This window comes from Microtus oregoni, unplaced genomic scaffold, assembly GCF_018167655.1.
Source record: "Microtus oregoni isolate MIOR12 unplaced genomic scaffold, Mior012 000069F_ref0000032, whole genome shotgun sequence".
Classification (NCBI taxonomy): domain Eukaryota; kingdom Metazoa; phylum Chordata; class Mammalia; order Rodentia; family Cricetidae; genus Microtus; species Microtus oregoni.
This window is the reverse complement of record NW_024543976.1, coordinates 312,810-336,154: the sequence shown is the minus strand read 5'-3', so window position 1 is coordinate 336,154 and position 23,345 is coordinate 312,810. Positions and strand designations below refer to the sequence as shown.

At 45.4% G+C, this 23,345-nt stretch overlaps 1 protein-coding gene across 7 annotated transcripts in view; it reads left to right on the top strand.

The window, feature by feature from the left end:
- The window catches only part of LOC121440679 (E3 ubiquitin-protein ligase NEDD4-like), a 323,668-nt gene that overhangs the window by 232,878 nt on the left and 67,445 nt on the right, over positions 1-23,345 (top strand). For all 7 annotated transcript variants that reach the window (XM_041641480.1, XM_041641476.1, XM_041641477.1 and 4 more), the window contains one exon: positions 13,785-13,835. In XM_041641480.1, coding sequence (XP_041497414.1) covers positions 13,785-13,835 — 51 coding nt within the window. The remainder of the gene's footprint in view (positions 1-13,784; positions 13,836-23,345) is intronic.

Here is a 23,345-nt window from a genome sequence, read left to right as displayed (position 1 = left end):
TGCAAGTACGTGTGTACAGGGCACATGTGTGTAAGGGCTTGCCTGTGTTTGGGACACACATAGGAAGGTGTACACATGTGTACATGTGTTTGTGGGCAATGTTGATCTCAGGTCCTTCTGTGATTACTCTCTGTTTATTGAGGAAGGGTCTCTTTTTTGATTCAGAAGTCACCTCTCAGCTTGCTTGGCTAGCCAGCCTTCTCAGGGGATCTGCTGTCTGCCAACTGAGAACTGGAATTACATGTGACTCCCATCATGGCCAGCATTTATATGGGTTCTGGGGACCCAGACTCACTCTGGTCCCTACTCTTACACCACAGGTGCTTTATCCACTGAACCGTCTCCCCAGCTCCACCCCCACCCCCAGATCATCTTTTAAAGAAAAGGAAAAAAAAAGAAGCCATTTGTAAAATCCCAAGTGAGTGCCCCCTATCTTAAATTTAGACCAAGTTCTGTACTCTTTCAACTTGGTCCTTTTATCACATGGCCTTGCTTCATTTATTTACTTTTTAGGGGATAATTAACTTTATAACATCTTGTTCATTTTTTGAAACCATTTCATTGTTTTGCCCCCACAGAACAGAATAGGGTTTCTCACATTGAACATGCTGAACCCTTTGTCGTACAAGAGGAGGTCTTTGATAGGAGACCAGACGAACTCACCCACAGGTTTGCTGAAAATAGTGTGTGCTCTCCAGCTGGCCAGCCCTGGCAGGAACTCACTGCTCATCCTGTTTCTCAACAGTCAGTTGAAAACATTCACTACATAGCATTCAGTGTGAACTTGCTTGAGCCTTCTACACACAAATGTACAAGAGGTCTTTAGTCCCATTTTCCAGATGAGAAACTCGGTCAAGAGAAGGCTCAGAGCTGATAATCTTCCAGCTCGGTGATTCCTGAATTAGCACCAGCACCCCAAGCTCTGATCATGCCCAATCATCATGGGAGATCTTTCCCTATCCCCAGTATTGGTGCCTGTGCATACACCTAGACTTTGTACTTCTGGTGGGCAGTATTTCCTTATCCTTGCTTTGAGGCATCGGTCCAAGATATTTAGTGCAACAGAGGTGGGTTTCAGGGCTAGCACTAAGGGGAGGCATCAGGCTGCAAAGTTTAATAGGTGTTTTCTATCATCATTGGACAGCCCTGCCGTAGGCTTTGGTGGCCTTACCCTGGTGGGCCTTCCAAGAAGCTAGCTGCACAGACACTTACTGCAATAAGGAGTGGTCAGTTAATCTGCTGGTCAGTCATGATTTATTTACAAAATTCACAGGGGAGCAGTTGGGCTCTTCTTTCCAGGTTTGTCCTGTGTTTTGAGTCATGGCAAGCTTGGTGCTTAGCACACTCATTCTAATTGCTTTGGTGGCTTGATCATTGCACCCTTCTGACAGGGACACCCTTCCCCTTTGTGACTTCATTTAAAGCCTGCTCCCATCCCCTTGCCCTTGTTCTTGGGCCTTCCTGGCTTTGATGGAAATACCACTGTGTTCTTCTGATGGTCGCTTGGCATAGATATGGCTCCTTGTTTCAGAAACTGCTTTTGCTTTTAATTTCAAGCACCTTAGGCAGAGAGCTCAGCTCTTGGTCTCAGCCTCTAGGGATGTCCTTGCAGTCATATGGTGATCTTTCTCATCCTGTGTTTTACCCTGGGCACTTTGTTGTTGTATTATGTTGTGTTGGGTTTGTTTAAGTATTCTTGGGGATTTAGGGAATCATCTGAAAGATAAATATATACCTTTCTTCAAATAATCTGGTAAGGCAGTCTGCCTCATGACCTTACCAAAGAATAATGTGGAGTTCCAGGGCTCAAGTATGAGCCTTGCCACCTTCAAGTGATGGACACACCTATTCTTCTTCCTTCTTCCCTGGTGCTCCAAAGGATAGGAGTTATAGAAAGATTGAAAACCATGGCAACCACCAGGAGTTTCCTGTGGAATTGCCTCAAAATGGAAAGGACTCCTTCCAGAGTGGAGAGGAGATGGGATGGATGGGATGGGATGGTGCCCCCATCTGCTGAAGGGACATTTAACAGTATCTGGAAACATTTTTGATTGACCTAACAGAAGAGCTAGAATGGCATCTAAGAGACCAAAGAAAAGATGCTTCCAAACATCTACAAAACACAACCACCACCCCTACCCGTACACACACAGGAGACATTCAGCCCAAATGCTAATGGCGCCATCTATCCAAGTCCTTATTAGAATAGCATTTATTGAACCTAGTTGTTCGATTTTATAGTAGCTACTGTGCACAGTGCAGCCATTTTCATCCTTACTTTATGGTCGTAACTAGGGAATTTCTCCTTGCTTATGAAGCTGCTTCTGGATCTACATGTGATTTTAATTTTAAGCCCCAAACTCTATCCGCTCCCCTCCACAGTAAGAACTAATATGATAGGCAGCCACTCCAGAGAGGTGGCTAGGGATGTGTGTCCTAAATGTGCGTTGACTTAATGACTGGAGCCCTCTCTTAAGGATCACATCCTCTGAGTCTATTTTAAAACAGGACTTGTCATTTTGGCTCCTTAGCCAAGCAGATATCCCTTGGCCACAACAAGCAAAATCCCTGGGCTTTGTCTGTGCACCTGTGAGTCTTACTGCTATAAATATCTCAACCCTATTGGGCCAGAGAGCTTGGCCTCCAAATAAGCAACCAAAATGACACCCCTCCCCTTGTCTCCTCCACATTCCTGCCCCATAGTTATTTTTATCCACATGTAGAAATGGATCTACCTAGTTCTTGTTTGGGAGAACAGCAGAGGCCGGAAGGGAATGGAAGGGGAAATTGAACCTTTATATTGTTAGGATTAGAGTTTACAATCAATTTGTGAGCCTCTGCAGTTCCCCAGATACCTGCCAACTCTGACCCTAAATAATTAAAAGTAAACTGAGGAGCTTTTGAAGCCTGGTAGCCTTGGCAGCTGTCTGTCAGAAAGGTGATGGCCAAGCTGGAGTGTGCTATAGGCTTAAAATATTGCAGCAAATGCAGTGTTATGCCTGCCGTCCTACAGATACAATGCTACTCTAGAGAAACTGGAAGATGGCCGTGAGCCATAACCCATAGTGTGTCCCCAGTAGGTTTTGGAGATCACTAAGTGGTTTTTGCTCTGTGCCTAAAATGACATCTGCTACAATCCCAAACTTTCTCTATATCAGTGGTTCTCAGCATGTGGTTCATGACCCCTTTGGGGGTTAAGAACCCATTTCACGGGGGTCACGTATCAGATATCCTGCATATCAGATATTTTCATTGCGATTCATAACAGCAGTAAAATTACAGTTATAAAATAGCAATGAAGATAATCTTATAGCTGGGGGGTCCTACAACTTGAGACATCGTATTAAAGGGTCGCAAGCATTAAGAAAGTTGAGAACCACTGCTCTCCATCCTTGGAAATCCTTAGTGAGCTCATTTTCTCTCAAACTTGATACCAAGGAAACTAATGTTCCCCAAAGCTTTAAATTTTTTGCTTGCTCTAATGCCATTTCCACTAACACTGTATGTAGAAAGGGGAACTATTTCTTTGCCATGTTTTTCCTGCCCTAGGAGAAAAAAGTTTTAGGTCGTCACTGAATTTTGCAGGAAATGTTTTAATTACCTCTTTAATAGACCTGACTGGGTGATGGATTTTATGCTTTTAAACCATGTTTCTGCTTAGTGGACCTCATAAAGAATTTGAAAACTTACTTCTTACACAATTTCAGGTTGACATCTGTAATTTATTAGTAGTTGGATAATTTAGTCCAGTAGTTGCAAAAGCTGTAACACCAAACATATTTCAGAAAGAACCAGGATGCCAGGTGATTTAGTCCCATGGTGGTAGACACAGCTCATTTTGAGGAAAATATCAACCACAGATTGAATTAGCAAAGCTATTCTTTATTGTTAACGTTAACTGGCCATATTGAGCTCATTTTTCTGGCAAAAGATTCCCGACTTCATCTTTTAAATCAAATACACAGAAAAATCAAAATTCTTATCATCCTGTGAGGTTGTCATCTTGGTGAAATGAGGCGAGGCGTGTCTTCTTTCCATTTACTTAGCTTCATTGCCGTCCCCAGGATCACATATTTTCCAACTGCCCCTTCATTCTAACTTAGAGACGACATGTACTGTGGTAAGAATCCAAGGGATGAGAAAGGAGCCTTCCCTGGAAAGCCAGGAACCGAGACTCCGGAAAGCTAACACAGGACTCAGTAACTTGTGCAGTTATGACCGCACACAGGACAGTACACATACTATAACTCAGCACAGTCGCAGGGAAGCTGGCATGTGGAAGGATCTAGACCAATTGCTAAGAACTGTCCTGAACTCTGAGAACTTTGTGTATGTCCCCAGGAAATGCATGTTCCAGTTAGAAGAACTCTGCTTTCGATGATAGGGTTAGGAAACGTAATTTTAAACAACTACATCTTTTTTTTTCCAAGCTTATATTTTACTCATCTTGTGCGTATATGATAATACAAATGAGGAAAAAGGGACATATTGGGGAATCTGCTTGTGCCAAATACTCTTAACATTGTGTTTTTTTGGAATTCATAGCCCTGGTGCTGGAACTTTGAGAGGCTGTGGAATGGGTACTGCAGCATGGCCAACTAGGGTTTCCTGAGGAGGGGGTTGCTTGAAGGTGATAGTATGCCATCAAGATGGGGAACTGTTGATGCCTAGCTAGCTGGGTTTATGTTCTGGCTGCTGTCTCTGTGTTCTGTAGCCTAGGGAAGGCTTCTTACCCGCCTTTGGACAGTGCTGGCCCATGTGAGTGAGCTACGTGTGAGCTCACATTCTTTGCAGTCTTGAGGTTCTCCCCAGAGCTCAGCTGGAGTTTCTCCCCTGCACACTGATGGAGTCCACTGGCCAGAGATGTGACTGCAGCCAAAGCATGACCAGTGGAGAAAAGAGACCTAGAAGGATCTACCTAGGATGCCAAAGCTCATATTACAAAGCTTGTTTCGTGGAGCCCTGAGAAAAAATGAACTAGTGTTCTTGCATAAACCACTGTGATTCTAACTCAGTGTCCTTAGTCACTAGATATCCAAGGATGAATGAACACCCTACACTTATGTTCCCATGTAATATATACAGTTGCTGGTTTGTAGTTCTCCATATGTTCAAACTGTTGACCAGCCAGAAAACAAGATGAACTGTCGGTTCCTCATGCTTTGACCTATGATGAAGAGTTATTTTAGCATCAAAATGGTGAAGTCAAAATAGTAACTTATACTGAACTCATAGTACACTTTATCAGTTTCCTGACACTGCATTGATTATTATGGGTGTCTGGCATTAATTACCTAAAGTTATTCTGTTCTTTGGTACTGAAGAGAACAAGACCCAGAATTGCTTTTTTTTTCTTTTTACATATCCACTATTAATATTAGCTGCAGAAAATTACATTTTACAACTTTCCAAGAGAAGATACAGGACCAGTGCCTTGAGAAAATAATCTAAACTCTTGGGAAATAAAAACATAACAGTACCTTAAAACTCTAAATACAGAATTAAATGGTTCTTATGTAAATTCAACAACACATTTAGCTCTTAAGGACAGTATCAGATGAGTGGCTTTGTAACAGGTGGATGTGTGTTAGCAGGCCATGTTCTTTGAAGCTTGTTTTGGTGAGACAGTCAACAATCTAGGCTTCCTCTGCGAGGAGGTACCGAAGGAAGGATGCAGGTAAGATGCTGTCAGCCACGCCACATGCACAGGTAAATAGCTGTATAGAAAGCATCTTTGCCAGAAACTGTGTGTGCCAGGGCATGACCATGAAGCAGATGCCCCAGTTACTATGAACCCAGACTGTTCCCCTGCCATGTGATATTTTGATTGTGATCTGACAAAGCTTGCTTGGAGTCAGAGAAGCAGGGAGCAGCTGCCATCGCTTCTTACTGCTACTGTTCCTCTGTCTAAAAAAGGCTGAGATCCTCTCTCAGTCCTGACTCCTCTCTGTCTACAGTCCTCCAAACAGTGGCCTTCTCCCTCTGAAAAGATGTGCATCGGTAGATTATAGTGAGTGCTCCTGGGTCTTACCTGATAAAAGACTTATCTTCACAGCAGGGGGAAAGAGAAGGATGGCAAGGACCTTCAAGTCCTGGTTTCCTGAATAATCAGCCATCTGGACTTGCTGTGATTAGACTTGCAGACAACTGGGAAAGAGATACTGCTGTGCTGTCTTCTGGAATGGACTTCTTACCCCCACTGTCTTCCTTATTATGTAGGCCAGAGTGAAGTTGAGAGTGTTGGTCTTAGAGGTGGGGACCAGGCTCCAGGCTTAGAGACACTGCCTCGGCCTGCTGGTCAGAGACCCCAGGTGGGTGTGTGTCAAGCCTTCCATTCCTGGGAGACTAGACCCTCATGTCTCTACAGCAAGATAACCTTAAACTTTCCTCAGCTGCTCTCAACCCAGTCCACCTCCCCAGCAGGCTGTCCTTGACAGTTGTCTTCTGTCTAAGGCCCTGCCTGCCTTCTCTCCTATAAGCAAGGCGCTTGAAGCCTTTGAGATTCTTCAGGTTAGTCTTGACTGACAACTTAACACAACCTAGTGTCGCCATAGTGGAGAATCTTTGTGAGAAATTATATAGATTGGGTTGTCTTATAAGAATGTCTTTTGGGGATTGTCTTGTTAATTGATGTAGGAAAAACCCACTCCACTCTTGGCAGTATTATTCCCTAGTGGACACTCCAGCAAACACTCAAAGTTTATGTCTTCCATAAAGTCATTCTAGCCTTGACTGAGTCAAACAGGGTAGTCTCATGGTTCTGCAGCAGGCCCTGCATCCTGTTACAGAGAAGCTTGGTTGTGTGAATTTGAACACACAGTGGATCTGCACACATGGGCTGTCCAACTTGAGATGTTAAGAGGTGTGTGCCATGGCATCCTCAGAGGGATGAGGAGATGTCTGGAGCTCAGTATTGTCCACGAGAGGGGTCTGGGCCCTAGAGTCCCTGCCCAGCATCCACACCCCTCCAGTTGACTGTATATTCAATTCTGATCATCGATTGCTTAGATTATAAAGATCGTCCCCTTGTCCCCCTGTTGACCCTGCACCCAGAATGCACTTAATATTCAAGGGAAGAGTGAGTGAGTGAGTGAGTGAGTGAGTGCTCTCCAGTGACCTCCAGCCCCCTGCCTCCCGGGGGAAGAGCATATCAGGAATATCATTTCCCTAGTGTCATAGCTGACCACTCAGAGCAACTGGGACCCCATCTGAGCCCATGAAGGCCCAGTGAATGATGGCCTAGTTATGTCCCTGCACCATATCTAGGCTGCAGCAGCAGGGCTGCTCTCGTCTGCCAGCACAGCTGTCCTTGTTCTGTCTACCTTTCTGTGCCTTCTGTTTGTGTCTTCAAGAAAAACATTCCTTAAAATAGATGTTCTTCCTGACGGCGATCCAGCTGGTGCGGTGTGACCATGCCACCTCCCTGATGGCTTTCACTGGGGCCTTCTCAGGTCCTGGGAGTTTGCTGTGAGGTTGTGTTGACACGAAGGCCTGGTTTGTTGTTACAAATAAGAGCTACTGTCTCCAGGACACACCTTACTCTGTTTCAGTGAGTGACGGGTTTCAGCCCTACTAACAGGAACTAAATGACACAGGAGCCAGCAGTGTGAGATCCATTTAAATCTTCCGCTCTTGCTCCTTTTTTCCTTCCGTGTGTGTGTGTGTGTGTGTGTGTGTCTATGTGTCTATGTGTATGTGTGTTCTAATACATGTGAAGTGAATTTGAGTAAGAACACAAGGATTCAGGTATTTCACTGTGACACATTTTCTTGGATTTTAGTGGAATGCCGTATGACTATGATCCCATTAAGTTATCATATTTTGAAACATTTCCCATTAAAAGCCAGAAGCCCCAGGTGGTGAAATATGGGCTTATGGGATGCAGGCATCGGTGAAGAGGTCCCTTGTAACATGAAGAGAAGTAAGAGAGATCATACAGCGCAAACTGCACTGGAGGTGCAGTGGTGGGCAGTGTAGCGAGATGCGGGCAGAGGTGAAGGGGACCTTGTGTAGCACAGGCTCTAGGTGGAGGCGCCATAGGGTGAAATACCGGAGAGGCTTATCCAGTGCCCTCTGGGCAGAGGTGTAGCAGGACCTGCTCAGTGAAGGTGTGGTGTGGGCTGTAGGTGGAAGTGCAGCAGGGTTCGTACAGTGGGGGCTGTAGTGGGCTAGTGTGGATGCTTGGGGCTCTGAGGATGTGAGCAAAGATCTAACGGCTGGAGATAGAGGGGCTTGGGCAGCGCTGTGGGCAACGGTGCAGCGGGAACTCATAATATGTCAGCGGCAGTAGAGTGGGGGCTTGTGTTGCCCAGGCTGTGGGTGGAGACCAGTAACTCCCGGTGTCCTCTGAGCTGTCACATTCTCCTGTCTTCGTGGCACAGGCTGACGTGCCTGACAGGAAGAACACACATCTTCCTTCTTGTTCGTGATGACAAAGCCGGCGCTGTGCCTTGCTGAGGAATGAGATGGGGTCTAAAGAAGGAATGTGTGGTGACCTTCAGGTGGCTCTCCAGATACTGAGCTGTGGAGGAGTCACTGTATTTGTGACATTTGATCCAGAAGCTTCTGTGAAGGTTACTTAAGCCGTCTGATCTGTAGACAGACGCATGCAAGCTTCCAAACGGCTCCAACACAAACCTTCTCCCCCACAGAATCACTATGGTGCCCCCAGGCTGAGAGGCCAGGGAGAGTGGTTGAATGTGTGAGGGGAGGTCATCTTTTAACTCCTGGCCTAAAACTAACTAAACACATAACTGTGGTTCTGTCGGGTCATTGCCCCCCAGGAATTTCTGACCCTTTTCGGTGCCTTGCTTTATGGATGTAGCACCCACCCTTCTTGTGAGAAGGTTGTGATGTTTGCCTCAGTGTGTAATATATACAAAGATGCACCCTATAGTCTGTCCTGATGCTGGAATTTTAAATTGCTAATTTACATTGTAAGTTATATACACATGGATTTGTTGTTAGAAACTCTAATCTTAAGTTACTACTTACATCCAATGTAAAACTTAAGACAGTAGCCCTGGAAGGTTTTCCACTGAGTAGCATTCAGTTTTATTCTTTTGGACAGCACATAAAAAAGAAAGAACTTTTGTTGTTGATAATTGGGGGGGGGTGTAATATGTGTGGCCAATGCCTGTGGAGGTCAGAGGTGAATATTGAACCCTCATCTGTCTCCCTATGCAGGGCTCACAGTCACACCCCACACCAGCTTTGTTGCATGGGTTCTGGACATTCAAACTCAGGTTCTTGCACTTATAGTAGCAGGAACCTTTACCCACTGAACCATCTCTTCAGTTCCAAAAAAGCTAAGACTCACAGCTCAGTCCCTGTGTTCACTTACACGTATAACACAGTTCTCGTATTTCGTGTGAGGCACTGTTATTTTCCATTACAGTTTTTCAGTGAGGGCCGCAATGTTGCTCAGAGTTAGAGACATGCATCATGTCTTGCATTTGATTCCCAGCACTAGAAGAGGAAATAAAAGATCTCACTGATCACTGCCTGCATATGTAGCTGCAATAGTATAGAGGCTTATTTGTAATAATTGCTGATGTTTGTGACATATCTGGCCTTAGGGACTCAGTGTGGCCCCTGAGGATCCACGCTTCTTGGTTCCCAACTACTTTCATCTGCAACAGTCCCCTGCCTGCTCCTCTGTCTGGAAAAGAATGGGGCAGTGGGGTGGTGGGGGTGCTTGGTGAGTTTGGATGCCACCCTGCAAGTGCTGCTCTGACCCATAGACCCAGGTGGACTATGGGGTGGGCACGTTCCTTGAGAAATGAGTCTCGTCTGTTTTGAAGACACATGAGCTTTGTGTCCACTTCAGAGCTGCCATCTCTAACTAGCATGCTCATAAGGACACTGGGGCTGCAGTAGGGTTTCACTGGGGCCGTGGTTCCAGTTCCCAGGCATCCAACCCTGATGACACTTAACAACGCTGGTGACATGCCTCTGTGTGAATACAGCACACTCTCGCTCCCATGCTCGTTTTAAAGAGCAAGGCCGCAAAGCCGAGTGGTGTGCCCCTGTGATCCCAGAGTGTAGGAGACCATGCAGGAGGATCTCAAGTTGGAAGATAGCCTGGGATATGTGAGACCCTAGATCAAAAAGGCAAAGGAGACCAGGCTGTGCTAGCACATGCCTTTAATCGTCTTGGCAGCACTTGGGAGGCAGAGGGAGGCAGATCTCCCAAGTTCGAGGCCAGCCTTGTCTACACAGAGAAATCCTGTCTCAAAATAAAATAAAATAAGGCAAAGGAGGTAGACTATAAGCAGAGTGAACGATCAAATGAGTGAATGGGGAAAGCGGTCCTGAATTTAGTTCGTCGGCGTTTAATGAGTGAGCATTAAGGTCTGTGTGTTTGTTCACCTTTCCAGTAATGTCACTGTGACATGCCCATTTTAGAGACTCCAGTGTGTGTTCTTACTGTTATGTACATTAAACAAGCAGTGTCATTACATTGGAGGATTATTTAATGGCGTGTCAGAAGAGAACATAAGTAACTTTGTTACCTGTACATCTTCACCCTGGAGGAAAAAATGAGTAATACTGTTTGAAATTGATACCATTACTACTTAGAGATAGTCACAAGAAATGCCCAGTCTGCCGTGGCTTGCAGTTTCGTCTCCCTAGTTTTGTGTGGTCAGCATGTTTGTTGGAAATATTTCTGTATCGCAGATTATTCACAGTGGCTTGACTGATGTTTTTTTATAACATGGATTTAAGATGTCACTCTGCGGCAGTGACAACCTAAAGATGTGGTGATGGCCACAGATTGTCTCTGTCAGGGTCTAGGCAGGAGCCTCCACGTGTCATACCATCCTTGATTTCTGTCACAAACAGGTGACAGAAACTCGTTGGCATGCTGTACACCTCTAAAGTCAAGGCCTCCAGGGGACTCACCTCTCCCCGCTGCTTCTGTGACGTATTCTGTTGGAGTGCTTGCCTAGCGTGACGGAGGCTCTGCTCAGTCTTCAGCACTGAAAAATACAACACTCCGCTGCCTGAATCTTCATTGGTTTGGGAATGTTTTGAAACCTGTGTTTCTCAGTCAGACACATCTTCCATTGACTGATGAAATACCAGTTTAAATCCGTTTATTCTGACTAAACACTCTCTTGCACCTGATCCCAACTCTCCTGATAATAGATTAGTAAAAACCTTCCATTTCCTTCCTCGATGAGGCTTTTCTTCTTTGGGTGTTTGGGAAATCGTTGCTACCACGCAAGGAGGAAACGTGGCCACAAGCGAGCAGATTCCCCAGCATGCCTCGGAGAATTCAGTGCACTTTGTGACTTGTGGAGGTAGCGTGGAAAGTGGCATGTGCCAAATGACCATCTCGGCAGAAACCCCCGAAAGTTACTCTGGACTGTGTTGTGAGAGTCCCCACAGCTGAGATGCGACACCCGAAGAGAAGCCCCAACTTGTTGCATACCTGCCTTGCTCTCCACGCCTTACCGAGATGCATAGAGCGCAGGTTGGGGTAAACTCTAGAACCCGCTGCCCAGAGGGAACCTCATCCTCTGGCCGCTCACACAGCACTCAGGTATACGTGCCTGCTTCTGCAGCTTGCTACGGGCCTCACCACAGCCAGACACACGGCCTCTGTTGGATGCTCGTCTTGGCAGTGTTTGTTGCTCTCGCCGTCAGTGCTGGCTGTGTCCTTGGCTTTTATCGTTTGCCTGGAGCTGAGCTCATTTGGCCAGTTTGAAACTAGGATCTCTCCAGCAAAACAGTGAGGATGTATATAGATGGTCCCTGGGTTTTTGCTAAACTACATTTCAACAGTTTGTGAGTTGCCTTTTAGATCTCCCTGTCCCTTGATAATCACATGCTATGCCCTTCTAGTACCAGTAGTTGGGGTAAAGGGGAGGGAAAGTCGTAATGGCAATACTGCCTGTCTCTCGTGCACAATTTCTGACTGATACCAAATAAATCTATTTCTTTTGTTGGTTTTTTTATTGTATGGTTAAAGTGATATTTATATAGCTAATACAGAATTGATAGTGTCAGCCAAGCAGAGGACGAATGTACCAGCTCCATAATTCCTCAAATGAACGTCATTGGTATGAATGAGAGTGGTTGGAGTTGGGACTGCAAGTTAGGTGGAAACTCTGCCATTATTTTCCAGGCCTTCTGCCGACTGCTGCTTCATCATGCAAAGTACATTGGCACCTCTCTTCCAGTCTTTTGCTGGACAAGGATCCCATGTTGTTGGGCTGTAGCAAACACAGCTAAGAAAATGCAAGAACCAAGAACTCCAAAATAGCATTCGTAGCAGGGGAGATGGTTCAGTCAGTGAAATGTTTGTCATGCACGCATGAGGACCTGAGCTCAAATCCCAGAACCCATGTGAAAATGTGGGTGTGGTGTGTGCACTATTGGTAAGCAGGGACAGGTGGATCCCTAGGACTTTCTGGGCAACCAGCCTGGCATGCATGGTGAGCTCCAGGACAATGAGGGACCCTAGTTCAAAGAACAAGATGGACTCTGCCTGAGGAATGATACCCAGAGTCAACCTCTGATCTTTCCTTCACATGTTGCATGTGTGCGTGCACACAGATACAGAAAACAAATGCACGCACAAGTATACGAGAGGCAGCTCTCGTTCTTCATACACACCTGGCCAGTGTTGAGTTTCTAGTATCCTTCATGCATCATCTGGACGAGACAAGCTAGCTTTCCAGTTAGTCACATCTTTAACCTATCTAGAAGGAAGTGCCCAAGACTGGAGTAAATCATTTTCATAAACCTTGTTCATGTTTACCTGCGGTTTCACTAAATGGGAGTAGAGAATTGGTATCTGTAAATTGGATTATTTCTCAGTAAACCAATAGGTGCCAATAAGGATCTCTGTGTCTCATTGCTTTTTTTTTATCAGCTAATTGTGAGAAGGGTTTGCCTCTATACCCAGGATTTTCCAGCTCTCATGAGTGTGTGTGCAGTAGAAGCAGCTGTGCACTATGGGGGAGGTAGTTGTTTTGATCTGATTTGTGCCCAGGTCCTCTGAACCCCAGAGGTCAAGCCACAAGTGCTGTGACCGCAGGACATACATGATCCTGGCCATTGGGTGCTCTAGTCTGGGGTCTGACCCTAGGTAACTCCCAAAGTCTGAGAGGGGACTTGTGAGTCCCATAACCAATGCCACACTGGTCCCATTCAAGACATGAAGAATGATGCTGTGTAGTTGGTCAAGAAAGCAAGGAGCACAGCTTATCCGAAATTACAGACTTCCTTCCTAGATACGGATTCATCAGTAGCATACTTACTGAATAGAAAACAACAAAAAACTTTTTCTTTCCTTCTTATGTCCTGCAGTTTATAAGATGTATCCGTGACTAAGCCACTCATACTTATTCAGACTCTGCGCTCTTGCGAAGCTCTTGCGTTTATAGAAGGATTAAGTGCGTGTTGAAATGCTCCCAACAGTTCTGTCCTGCCTTCTTTTTAAACTGGGTCCAACTCTGCCCCCAAACCCTAAATGGCCTTCTGTGCCTCTTTCCTGGCTGGCCACATGCTCCCAGCCCTACAAGAGGATCCCTTGCCCTTCCTTTTGGATGTAAGCACAGAGTGCCCGTCACCTTCCCTTCACACTTCCAGGTCTCCTGGTGACAGCTTGGTGCCTGCCTGGTGCCTCATCTTAGACCTCTGCCTTCACCCCTCCCCCTTTCGCCGCATCCATACCGAGTCCTGGACCTACTGTCTCTTTGTGCAATGGGATGGTTTTTCTGCCCCTCGGGGGAACAGAGAGCAACATTAACACTTTGCTTTCTTCTTCACAGACACGAGACGACTTCCTGGGTCAAGTGGACGTGCCTCTTAGTCACCTTCCGGTAAGGACAGACAGTTCCAGACTGTTGCATGCTAGGGGTAGGGTTTTAGGGATATCTGGCTAGGGTGTCTGTGGAGTATGACAGGCATGGCAAAAGGGCTGAAATGGGGATGTGAGCTCTGGCCTTGGCTCCTTGGGAGAAGGTGGCCCTCTGGAGGGGGTCACATAGAGGTTAATTTAGCTGTAAAAATCCCTGTGTCTGAATCACATGAAAGCCCTTGTCAACAGCTCTGCCTTGCTCCTCCTACTCCTAGCTCCTCCACCTTTAGATACAGCCCCTTATGGAATAGTTATCTTCTCCTGTCTTTAGCGTCGTTTTTGTTTCCCATGCGGCCTTTGGTCTGGCTTGTTGTTCACTTCCCTTTGGTTAAATAAAGCAACTACATCTGCACAGGCTGCCGTTTCCCAGGTTTTATGTTTACGACTTTCCATCTGCTCAGAGATGGAAGAGAACAGTTGGTTCTGAGTATGCTTATCCACTGGAAGGTTCCGCCCTCACCTCAGAGTGTTCCAGGTTAGCCTCTGTGGCTCTGCCTCCCTTCCTCCCTGCTCAGCAAGCAGTGGGGGCTGTGGACTGTGACTGCGGTTTGGGGAGTCACCTGCACACAGCATCGGTGTGAATAGGATGGGAGACAAGAGCTGGAAGCCTTGGTGACAGTGGTGCCTCATAGACCAGCTGCCCTCTCCTGGATTGTCCTGCCCACCTCCTGGCCACCTTTCCCCAAACAGCTCAAAGTGTCATAAGTAGCAGCTACAAGAGGAGAGTCAAATATTTCTGCCTTACAAGGGCATTGTGTTTTTCACTCCTTGTGCCCGCACGTAGCATAAATAGTCTATAAACTAAAGTGCCTGGAGGGATCTAGTGCGAACCTGCTATGTGGAAATGGGGGCTGTGCCCGATGGGGAACACCAGGGAAGACTCCTACCAGGCAAGCTTTGAAGCTCTGCTGAGAAGGAATGCAGCCAGCAGCAAGCCATTTACTCTCTCACTTGGAAGCTCAGAGAGTCTTCGAAAGTGCATTAGGATATTTTTTGTTTGTAAGTACAAAGAGGAACTTCAGGTGCCTTATGGGTGTACTGCATAGTGCTTCTTTGGGAATCATATCCGAAACCTAGTATTTTTTTTCTTAATTTTTTTTTTAACATGGGAGGAGTAGGCATGAGTACGTGCCCACAGAGACTGAAACATGGTGTGTCAGATACCGTGGAGCTGGAGCTACAGGCCTTGTGGATGCTAAGATGTGGACTTTAGGCCTCTGGTAGACCAGAAAGCGCTCTGAACCACTGACCCGTCTCTCCAGCCCCAAACCTGGTGATTCTTTTCAGTTTTCACTCAGAGGCTGTGCATGCTCAGAAACTGCAAGGAAAGGTGTCATAGTTAGGGTCACTGCTGCTGCACTGAAACACCGTGACCAGAGCGATTTGGGGAGCAAGGGGTTTATTCAGCTTGTGTTTCCCCATCATCAAAGGAGGACAGGACAGGAACTCAAGCACTGAAGCCAAAGAGGAATAACTGTTCCTGATGGCATGCTCAGCCTGCTTTGTTACAGAACCCAGGACCACCAGCCCACGGATGGCACCACCTGTGATGAGCTGGGGCTCCCCCTTCAGTCACTAAGAAAATGCCCTCCAGGCTTTCTGCAGCCCAATCACATGAAGGCATTTACTCAGTTGGGGCTCCCGCCCCTCTCACGACTAGTCTGTGTCAAGATGACATAGAAGTAGCCAGGACACAAGGCTCAGGCATTCCCGACTCAGTAGGTTTTCCCTATCATGTTCTTCAGTTAAATCTAGAGAGGCATACTTTGAGACAATGTTGATCAGTTAGCCCTTCTCATGTGACTGTCCCTAGCAACTCTTCCCAAAAATAATAAGCATGTGCCCTTCGGGGGGGGGGGGGGGGGTGGAGAGGAAGGATGGACTAATAGTCTTTAGGAGTCGTAACTGAGGGGCTGGGGAGATGGCGTAGGAAGTAGTTCAGAGCACTTACTGTGCTCTTCCAGACAACCCGAGTTCAGAACTCAGCCACCATGTCTAGTGGCTCCCTGCCACTGGAAATCCAGCTCCAAGGGTCCTGGCATCATCAGGTCTCTGCAGGCACTCACACACGTAGCATACAGAGTACACACGATTGGTTGGTTGGTTGGTGGATTGGTGGATTATAGCAAAAGGAAGGGGGTGGGGAATGCTAACTGTGGTAGCACAGATCTTTAATCCCTGCACTTGGGAGGCAGAGGCAGGCCATCTCTTTGAGTTTGAGGCCAGCCAGGGAGAAGAGAGTCATCAGTGAAAGTTTCACCAAGTGTCTCAGTGTGCCCTCCGTGTGTGTGATTTAGCAGTGGCTGGCTTTAAAGGTGGCATAGCTTCCAGAGAGTAGAGACATGTTCTTTGGAGGCTAAGTCAGTACAGGGAATAATTGGGCTTTGGAATTTTGAGTGTCAGCTTGCAGGGAAGTTGCTACTAACAAGGCCCTACACTAGAATAGAAGCCAGCTGATTAAGATCATTATGGGATCACAGTACATCGATATATGAAAAGGGCCTAATGAAAGTCAATATTTCAGGCAATTAATATATACTGAGAATTTTTTTTTTAATTTTAAGACCCCACAGATAGGACATCCTTTTTGTTCTGGGCATGCCCAGAGAGAAGCCTATATTATAGCACCATAAGCCCCTAGATAGACCAGCAGTTCTCAGCCTTTCTACTTTTGTAACCCTTTAATACAGTTCCTCATATGGTAGTGACCCCCAAATATTGCTACTTCTTAACTATAATTTAGCTACTGTTTTGAATCATAATGTTAGTATTCGTGTTTTCCAGAGGTCTCAGGTAATCCCTGTGAAAGAGTCGTCCAATCCCCTAACAGGGTCATGACCCACAGGTTGAGAACCTTTGCTGTAATGCAAATTGATTAGCCGTTTGAGTTAACTACCTTCAAGGAGATGGACCACATTAAAAACTAAAACAGAGGAGGTGAAGATACATTTCTGGTGTTCCATGTCATAGCAGAAGCCAAGTGGTATATTCTGCATGTACTTGGCCTTGTGACCCTGGATTTGAAGTACTGTTACGTGTGTTATTTGGCTGTGTGTTATAGAACCCTTGTGGGGAAACTGCACAAATGCTCATCCTGTGTGGTAATGCAGTGTGAGAATGTGTTGCGCATGCTCGGTCTATCTTGTGGCGTACATAATGGATGTTCTGTCTTGAGAGGTACATGGCTGGAGTATCTGTGGCCTACAGTCAACATTTGTCAGAAATATCCCATTTTCAGTAAAAGAAACAAAGATGGTGAAAATTTGTTCCAGTTGTCCTTTTAATTATGAATAAGGAGAGGATTGGGGCTGAGAGAGGGCTCAGTGCTTAAGAGCGTTTGCTGATCTTGGGAAGGACCGGAAGTTGGGCTCCCAGCATCCACATCAGATGTCACAGAGCAGCTAACAACTCCAGCGTGAGAGACTAACCCCCCTTCTTCTGGCTTCTGTGGGCGCCACATGCGCACACACATACACACTCATATACATAAATAATGATGAGAAAAGTCTTTAAATAATGGAGAAGATCCATGGAGCGAGAGCTAGAATGTGGGGAACAGCGGCCCTGCTGGCCTCTGCTCCTAGCATTAAGGGTTAAGGGACATGATTATGTATAGATGTCTTAGCTAGGGTTTCTCTTGCTGCAGAGAAACACCACGACCAAAGAGCACATTGGGGAGGAAAAGGTTTATTAAGTTTGCACTTCAGCATTGCTGTTTAGCACTGAAGGAAGTCAGGACAAAATCTCAGACAGGGAAGGATCCTGGAGGCAGGAGCTGATGCAGATGCCATGGAAGGGGGCTGCTTACTGACTTGCTTCCCCTGATACCAGCCCAGGGAAGGCATCACCCACCAAGGGCAGTTCCCTCTCCCATTAATCACTAACTGAGAAAATACCTTACAGCTGGACCTCTTGGAGGCATTTCCTCAGCTGAGGCTCCTTCCTCTCTTATGACTCCAGCTTGTGTCATTGACACACAAAACCAGCCAGTACAATCTGGTTATTAATTGATAGTATAACCCAATTAGCAGCTGAAGAAATATGTACTGATAGATGGAATTCTGATCTTTGTGGATGAATCAGTGAAGCAAGTTCTCCCTCATGGGAGAACTTTCACATCTTTAACCTATCTAGAAGGAAGTGCCCAAGACTGGAGTAAATCATTTTCATAAACCTTGTTCATGTTTACCTGCGGTTTCACTAAATGGGAGTAGAGAATTGGTATCTGTAAATTGGATTATTTCTCAGTAAACCAATAGGTGCCAATAAGGATCTCTGTGTCTCATTGCTTTTTTTTTTTATCAGCTAATTGTGAGAAGGGTTTGACTGTATGCCCAGGATTTTCCAGCTCTCATGAGTGTGTCTAGGTTGTCTGGGATTGTGAATTGTAGGCTGGTGTTCTTTGCTTTAGGCTAAAAGCCACTAGTGCGTGAGTACATGTGATATTTGTCTTTCTGGGTGTGGGTTACCTCACTCAATATGATGTTTTCTAGATCCATCCATTTGCCTGCAAATTTCAAGGTGTCATTATTTTTTCCCACTGTGTAGTAAGTACTCCATTTTGTAAGTGTACCACATTTTCTTTATCCATTCTTCTGTTGAGTGGCATTTAGGTTGTTTCCAGGTTCTGGCTATGACAAATAATGCTGCTATGAACATAGTTGAGCATATCTCCTTGTGGTATGATTGAGAATCCTTTAGGTATATACCCAACAGTAATAGTATTGTTTGGTCCTGAGGTAGGCTGTTTCCTAATTTTCTGAGAAATCACCATACTGATTTCCAAAGCATCTGTACAAGTTTGCACTCCCACCAGCAATGGAAGATCATTCCCTTTTCCCCACAACCTCTCCAAGCATAAGTTGTCACCAGTGTTTTTGATCTTGGCCATTCTTACAGGTGTAAGATGGAATCTCAGAGTTGTTTTGATTTGCATTCCTCTGATGACTAAGGATGTTGAGCATTTCCTTAAGTATCTTTTAGTCATTTTAGATTCCTCTGTTGAGAGTTCTCTGTATACGTCTGTACTCCATTTTTTTAATTGGATTATTTGTTCTTTTGATGACCAGTTTCTTGAGTTCTTTGTATATTTTGGAGATCAGCCCTCTGTCTGATGTAGGATTGAACAGGGCTGGTCTTCCACTCTCTTCCCATTCTGTAGGCTGCCGTTTTGTCTTGTTGACCATGTCCTTTGCTTTACAGAAGCTTCTCAGTTTCAGGAGGTCCCATTTATTAATTGTTTCTCTCAGTGTCTGTGCTATTGGGGTTATACTTAGGAAGTGGTCTCCTGTGCCAATGTGTTCTTCCCAGAGATGCAGGGATGGTTTAACATCTGTCAATGTAATCCACCATACAAACAAACTGGGGGGAAAAATACATTATCATCTCATTAGATGCTGAAAAAGCCTTCAGCAAAATACAACACCTCTTCATGATAAAAGTCTTGGAGAGAGCAGGGATACAAAGAACATACCTAAACATAATAAAGGCAATATACATCTAACTAACAGCCAACATCAAACTAAATGTAGAGAAACTCAAAACGATCTCACTGAAATTTAGAACAAGACAAGGTTGTTCACTCTCTCCATATCTATTCAATATATTACTTGAGGTCCTAGCTAGAGCAATAAGACAATAAGAGATAAGGGGATACAAATCAGAAAAGAAGTCAAACTCTCAGTATTTGCTGATGATATGATTAGTTTATATAAGGGACCCCCAAAATTCTACCAAGAAACTCCTACAACTCATAAACACTTTCAGTAATGTAGCATGATATAAGATTAACTAAAAAAAATCAGTAGCCCTCCTGTACACAGATGATACATGGGCTGAGAAGGAAATGATAGAAACATCACCCTTCACAATAGCCACCAATAGCATAAAATATCTCAGAGTAACTCTAATCAAATAAGTGGAAGACCTGTATGACAAGAATTTTAAATCTTTGAAGAAAGAAATTGAAGAAGACACCAGAAAATGAAACAATTTCCCATGCTCTTGGGTAAGTAGAATTAACTTAGTAAAAATGACAATCTTACCAAAAGCAGTCTACAGATTCAATGCAATGCCCAGCAAAATCCCAGCAAAATTCTTCACAGACCTCAAAATATCAATACTCAGCTTCATATGGAAAAGCAAAAAACCCAGGAAAGCCAAAACAATCCTGTACAATAAAGGAACTTCTGGAGGCATCACAATCCCTGACTTCAAACTCTACTACAGAGCTACAGTACTTAAAACAACCGGTATTGGCATAAAAACAGACAGGAGAACCAATGGAACTGAATCGAAAACCCGGATATTAATCCACACACCTGCAAACACCTGATTTTTGACAAAGAAGCAAAAAAAATACAAAATGGAAAAAAAGAAAGCATATTTAACAAATGGTGCTGGCATAACTGGATATCAACATGTAGAAGAATGCAAATAGATCCATAATTATCACCATGCACAAAACTCAAGTCCAAATGGATCAAAGACTTCAACATAAAGCCAGCCACACTGCACCTCACAGAAGAGAAAGTGGGAAGTACACTTGAACACATCAGACTCCTTTGTCTGATATGAGAAACTGCTTGTGGAAATCAGGAATTCGATGGCAATGGAACAGGAGAAGTGAGCTTAGTGTGGATGGCTATGAAATTGCTTTAAATAACTCGAATGTTCTGTTTCATGCACCGTGTGTGTGTGTGTGTGTGTGTGTGTGTAGACCTCCCTACTGCAGGCCTTTTCCTGGTTGAAAGCCTGTCACAGCTGTTACCAGCAGATATTGTATTTGCAATATCACACTGTGCCTTAGGATCCCCAGGCTTGCATTCCTGAACCGTCCCCATTTCTTACCATAAGTTCTCTGACCCAGAAAAGCTCCCTCACATCCCCCCAACACACACACACACACACACACACACCCTAAACAGGTCAACCAACAGGGTCGGTGTATCCCCTGTTGGTGGGTACACACTGAGGTACAAACTTCAGCTTTGTAGAACCCTTATCTCTCCCACAGCGCATTGCCAACAGATGGACACCTGAATTAATTAAGCAACTTCACCTGGATTTAATTAAGCTGTTTCTGAACCAGGTAGCTGTTTTATATGTAAGTCCAGATTGGTATCCTGGACTTACGGTGGGTAGTCACTACCTGCTATCCCGACCATGTAGGCAAGAAAGGGATATATGATAGTGGGAGCCAAAATCAGCCCTTCACCTCCTGTGATCGGGGATTCCTCCAGGCCTGGTACTCAAGGGCTTCCAGTTGCAACAAAGTAACTTTAGAATCCCGATTCTCTTTCAGTCCTGGCTTTTGTTCACACCTGTGTGGGAACAGGGAATGGATGGGATCTGAGGGTCCAGTCGTGTGGGGTATCTGGGACATCTGATTCCTGGCTGTTATCTTCAGGATTCATTTTCTTCTTTACTGTGCTTTGAGGAAAGAACTGAGGCAGAGCAAATGGGGCAAGTGAACCTTTATGTAGGACAGAGCTAAGGAAACAGTCATGCTCTAAGACTTTGCCAAAGGACAGGTTTTAAGAGATGGGAATCTGCCTGTCGGCTGTGGCTAACTTCCATCTGAAGATAGGTGCATTGTCTAGGGGTCCTTTCTGGGCCTCCACTTTCTTACAGGAGGAAGGGTTGTCTCAGAGACAAGGCCGGGTTGCCACCTAGCTCAGTTACAGGGCAGTTCCAGTGTTCCCTGAGCGGAGGCTCTGTGTCCTTGGTGACACACTCGTTACCTAGGAGACGCTGGCAGCAGGACCGAGGCCTGCAGAGGAGATGAGAGGCTGTTAATGAGGACAGTGCTGTCGCCTACCAGCTGCTCACCAGTGCTGCCCTTTCCGTGAGTTCCTGCTGTCTTCACAGGGCCACCAGGAGCAGCCTCGGCTCTGGCTGCACATGACTGCTGATTGTCTTAAACTTCTGTGCTTGAGCCCGTCTCTTCCATTCAGTGCATCGCCATTGCAACCTCACGTCACCTATCTTGCACCTTCTCATTAAGGATAAAAATAGCTCAGAGGCTCGCTTGCTCTGACAACAGAATGAAGTTCCCGAAAGATGTTTTCCTATCGCACCCCTGTACCTTCTCCTGCTTCTTCCTTGTTCTATGCCCCTCCTGTTACCCCCACAGCCCTTAATGCTCCCCACTGCTGCCAGTTTCAGATGCTCTGCATCTTTGGGCATTCATTTAGACAGAAACACTGCTGCAGACGCATATCTCCATCTCAGCCAAGGTTGCATTTGGGCAGCTTGGGCTGACCGTTCTCTTAGAACAGAGCATGTTCAGGATAGCGAGGTGGACGCTAAGGTAGTCTCAATGGTAGGCACTCTAATGTTCATGGCTCTGTGTGTCTGTGTGTGTGTGTGTCTGTGTGTGTGTATCCATGTGCATGTGGCGGTCTGAGAACAAGTTTTGAGAGTTGGTGGTTCTCCACTTACGTCAAGTGGATTCCTGGGATCTAAGATCTTCAGGCTTGACAGCAAACACCATTACTTGCTGAACCATGTCACTGACCCCAAGGATAATATTCCAAACTGCCTAGTTGTGCATTGTAAGTGATATGTGTTGAAAATTTTTATATAAAAAATATCCCCCAAGTGTCAATAAGTTTTACTTATTGCCTTCCTTAGCACAATCTAAGAGAATATAATAATTGAGTCTCTTCAGGGAAAGTTAATTTTAGGGCTCTTTTTCTGCACACACCTTCTTTCTTGACCCTGGCAATTAGTGGTGAGAAAGTTCAAGCAGAGGGCTATGACACGGGGTGATGTAAGTGAGTTTAAGATGGGCTCTCCGAGGGCAAGGTGACATGGTAGAGGCCTGCAGAGTGGACTGACTGTCAGTCCGGACCTGTTGATGAGATGGCGACGGCTTGGAGTAGGAACCATTGTCAGGGAGACTGTTGACAGTGAGGTAAAGGTGTAAAGCCTGATCACATGGCTGGCGGGTCATGGGCAGGGATTCCCATTTCATTGTAGTAAGAATAGGACAATGTTTGCTGAAGAAATGGGTCAGAAGGTGAAGTGCCAACAAAAGCCCAGGAGTTTAGTTCCCTAGAACATACATGAAAGCATCTTACAGACCCAACGGGACTGGTGCACATATGAACTCACATGGTGGAGTATGCACAGGACCTGCATAAGTTCAAGTCAAAAAAAAAAAAATCCCAACATGGGGAAAGGGGAAGTGGACACAGAGTGCCACCCTAACCAAGAAGCTTTTTGCAATCAATAACCTGCTGGGAGAGAAAAAAAAACGCTTTTCTCTAATGGAGCGACACTGAGTCTATCAACCACACTCCAGGGCAGGCCCCACGCTCTAGTTGGCCAGCACAAAACAGACTCCTTCCTTGGCTTTGTTGTGCTTTATTTTGGTTTGGTTTGGTTTACTTTGGTAGTGTGTGTGTGTGTGTGTGTGTGTGTGTGTGTGTGTGTGTGTTTGGGGTTTGTTTGTTTTGATTTGAGGGGA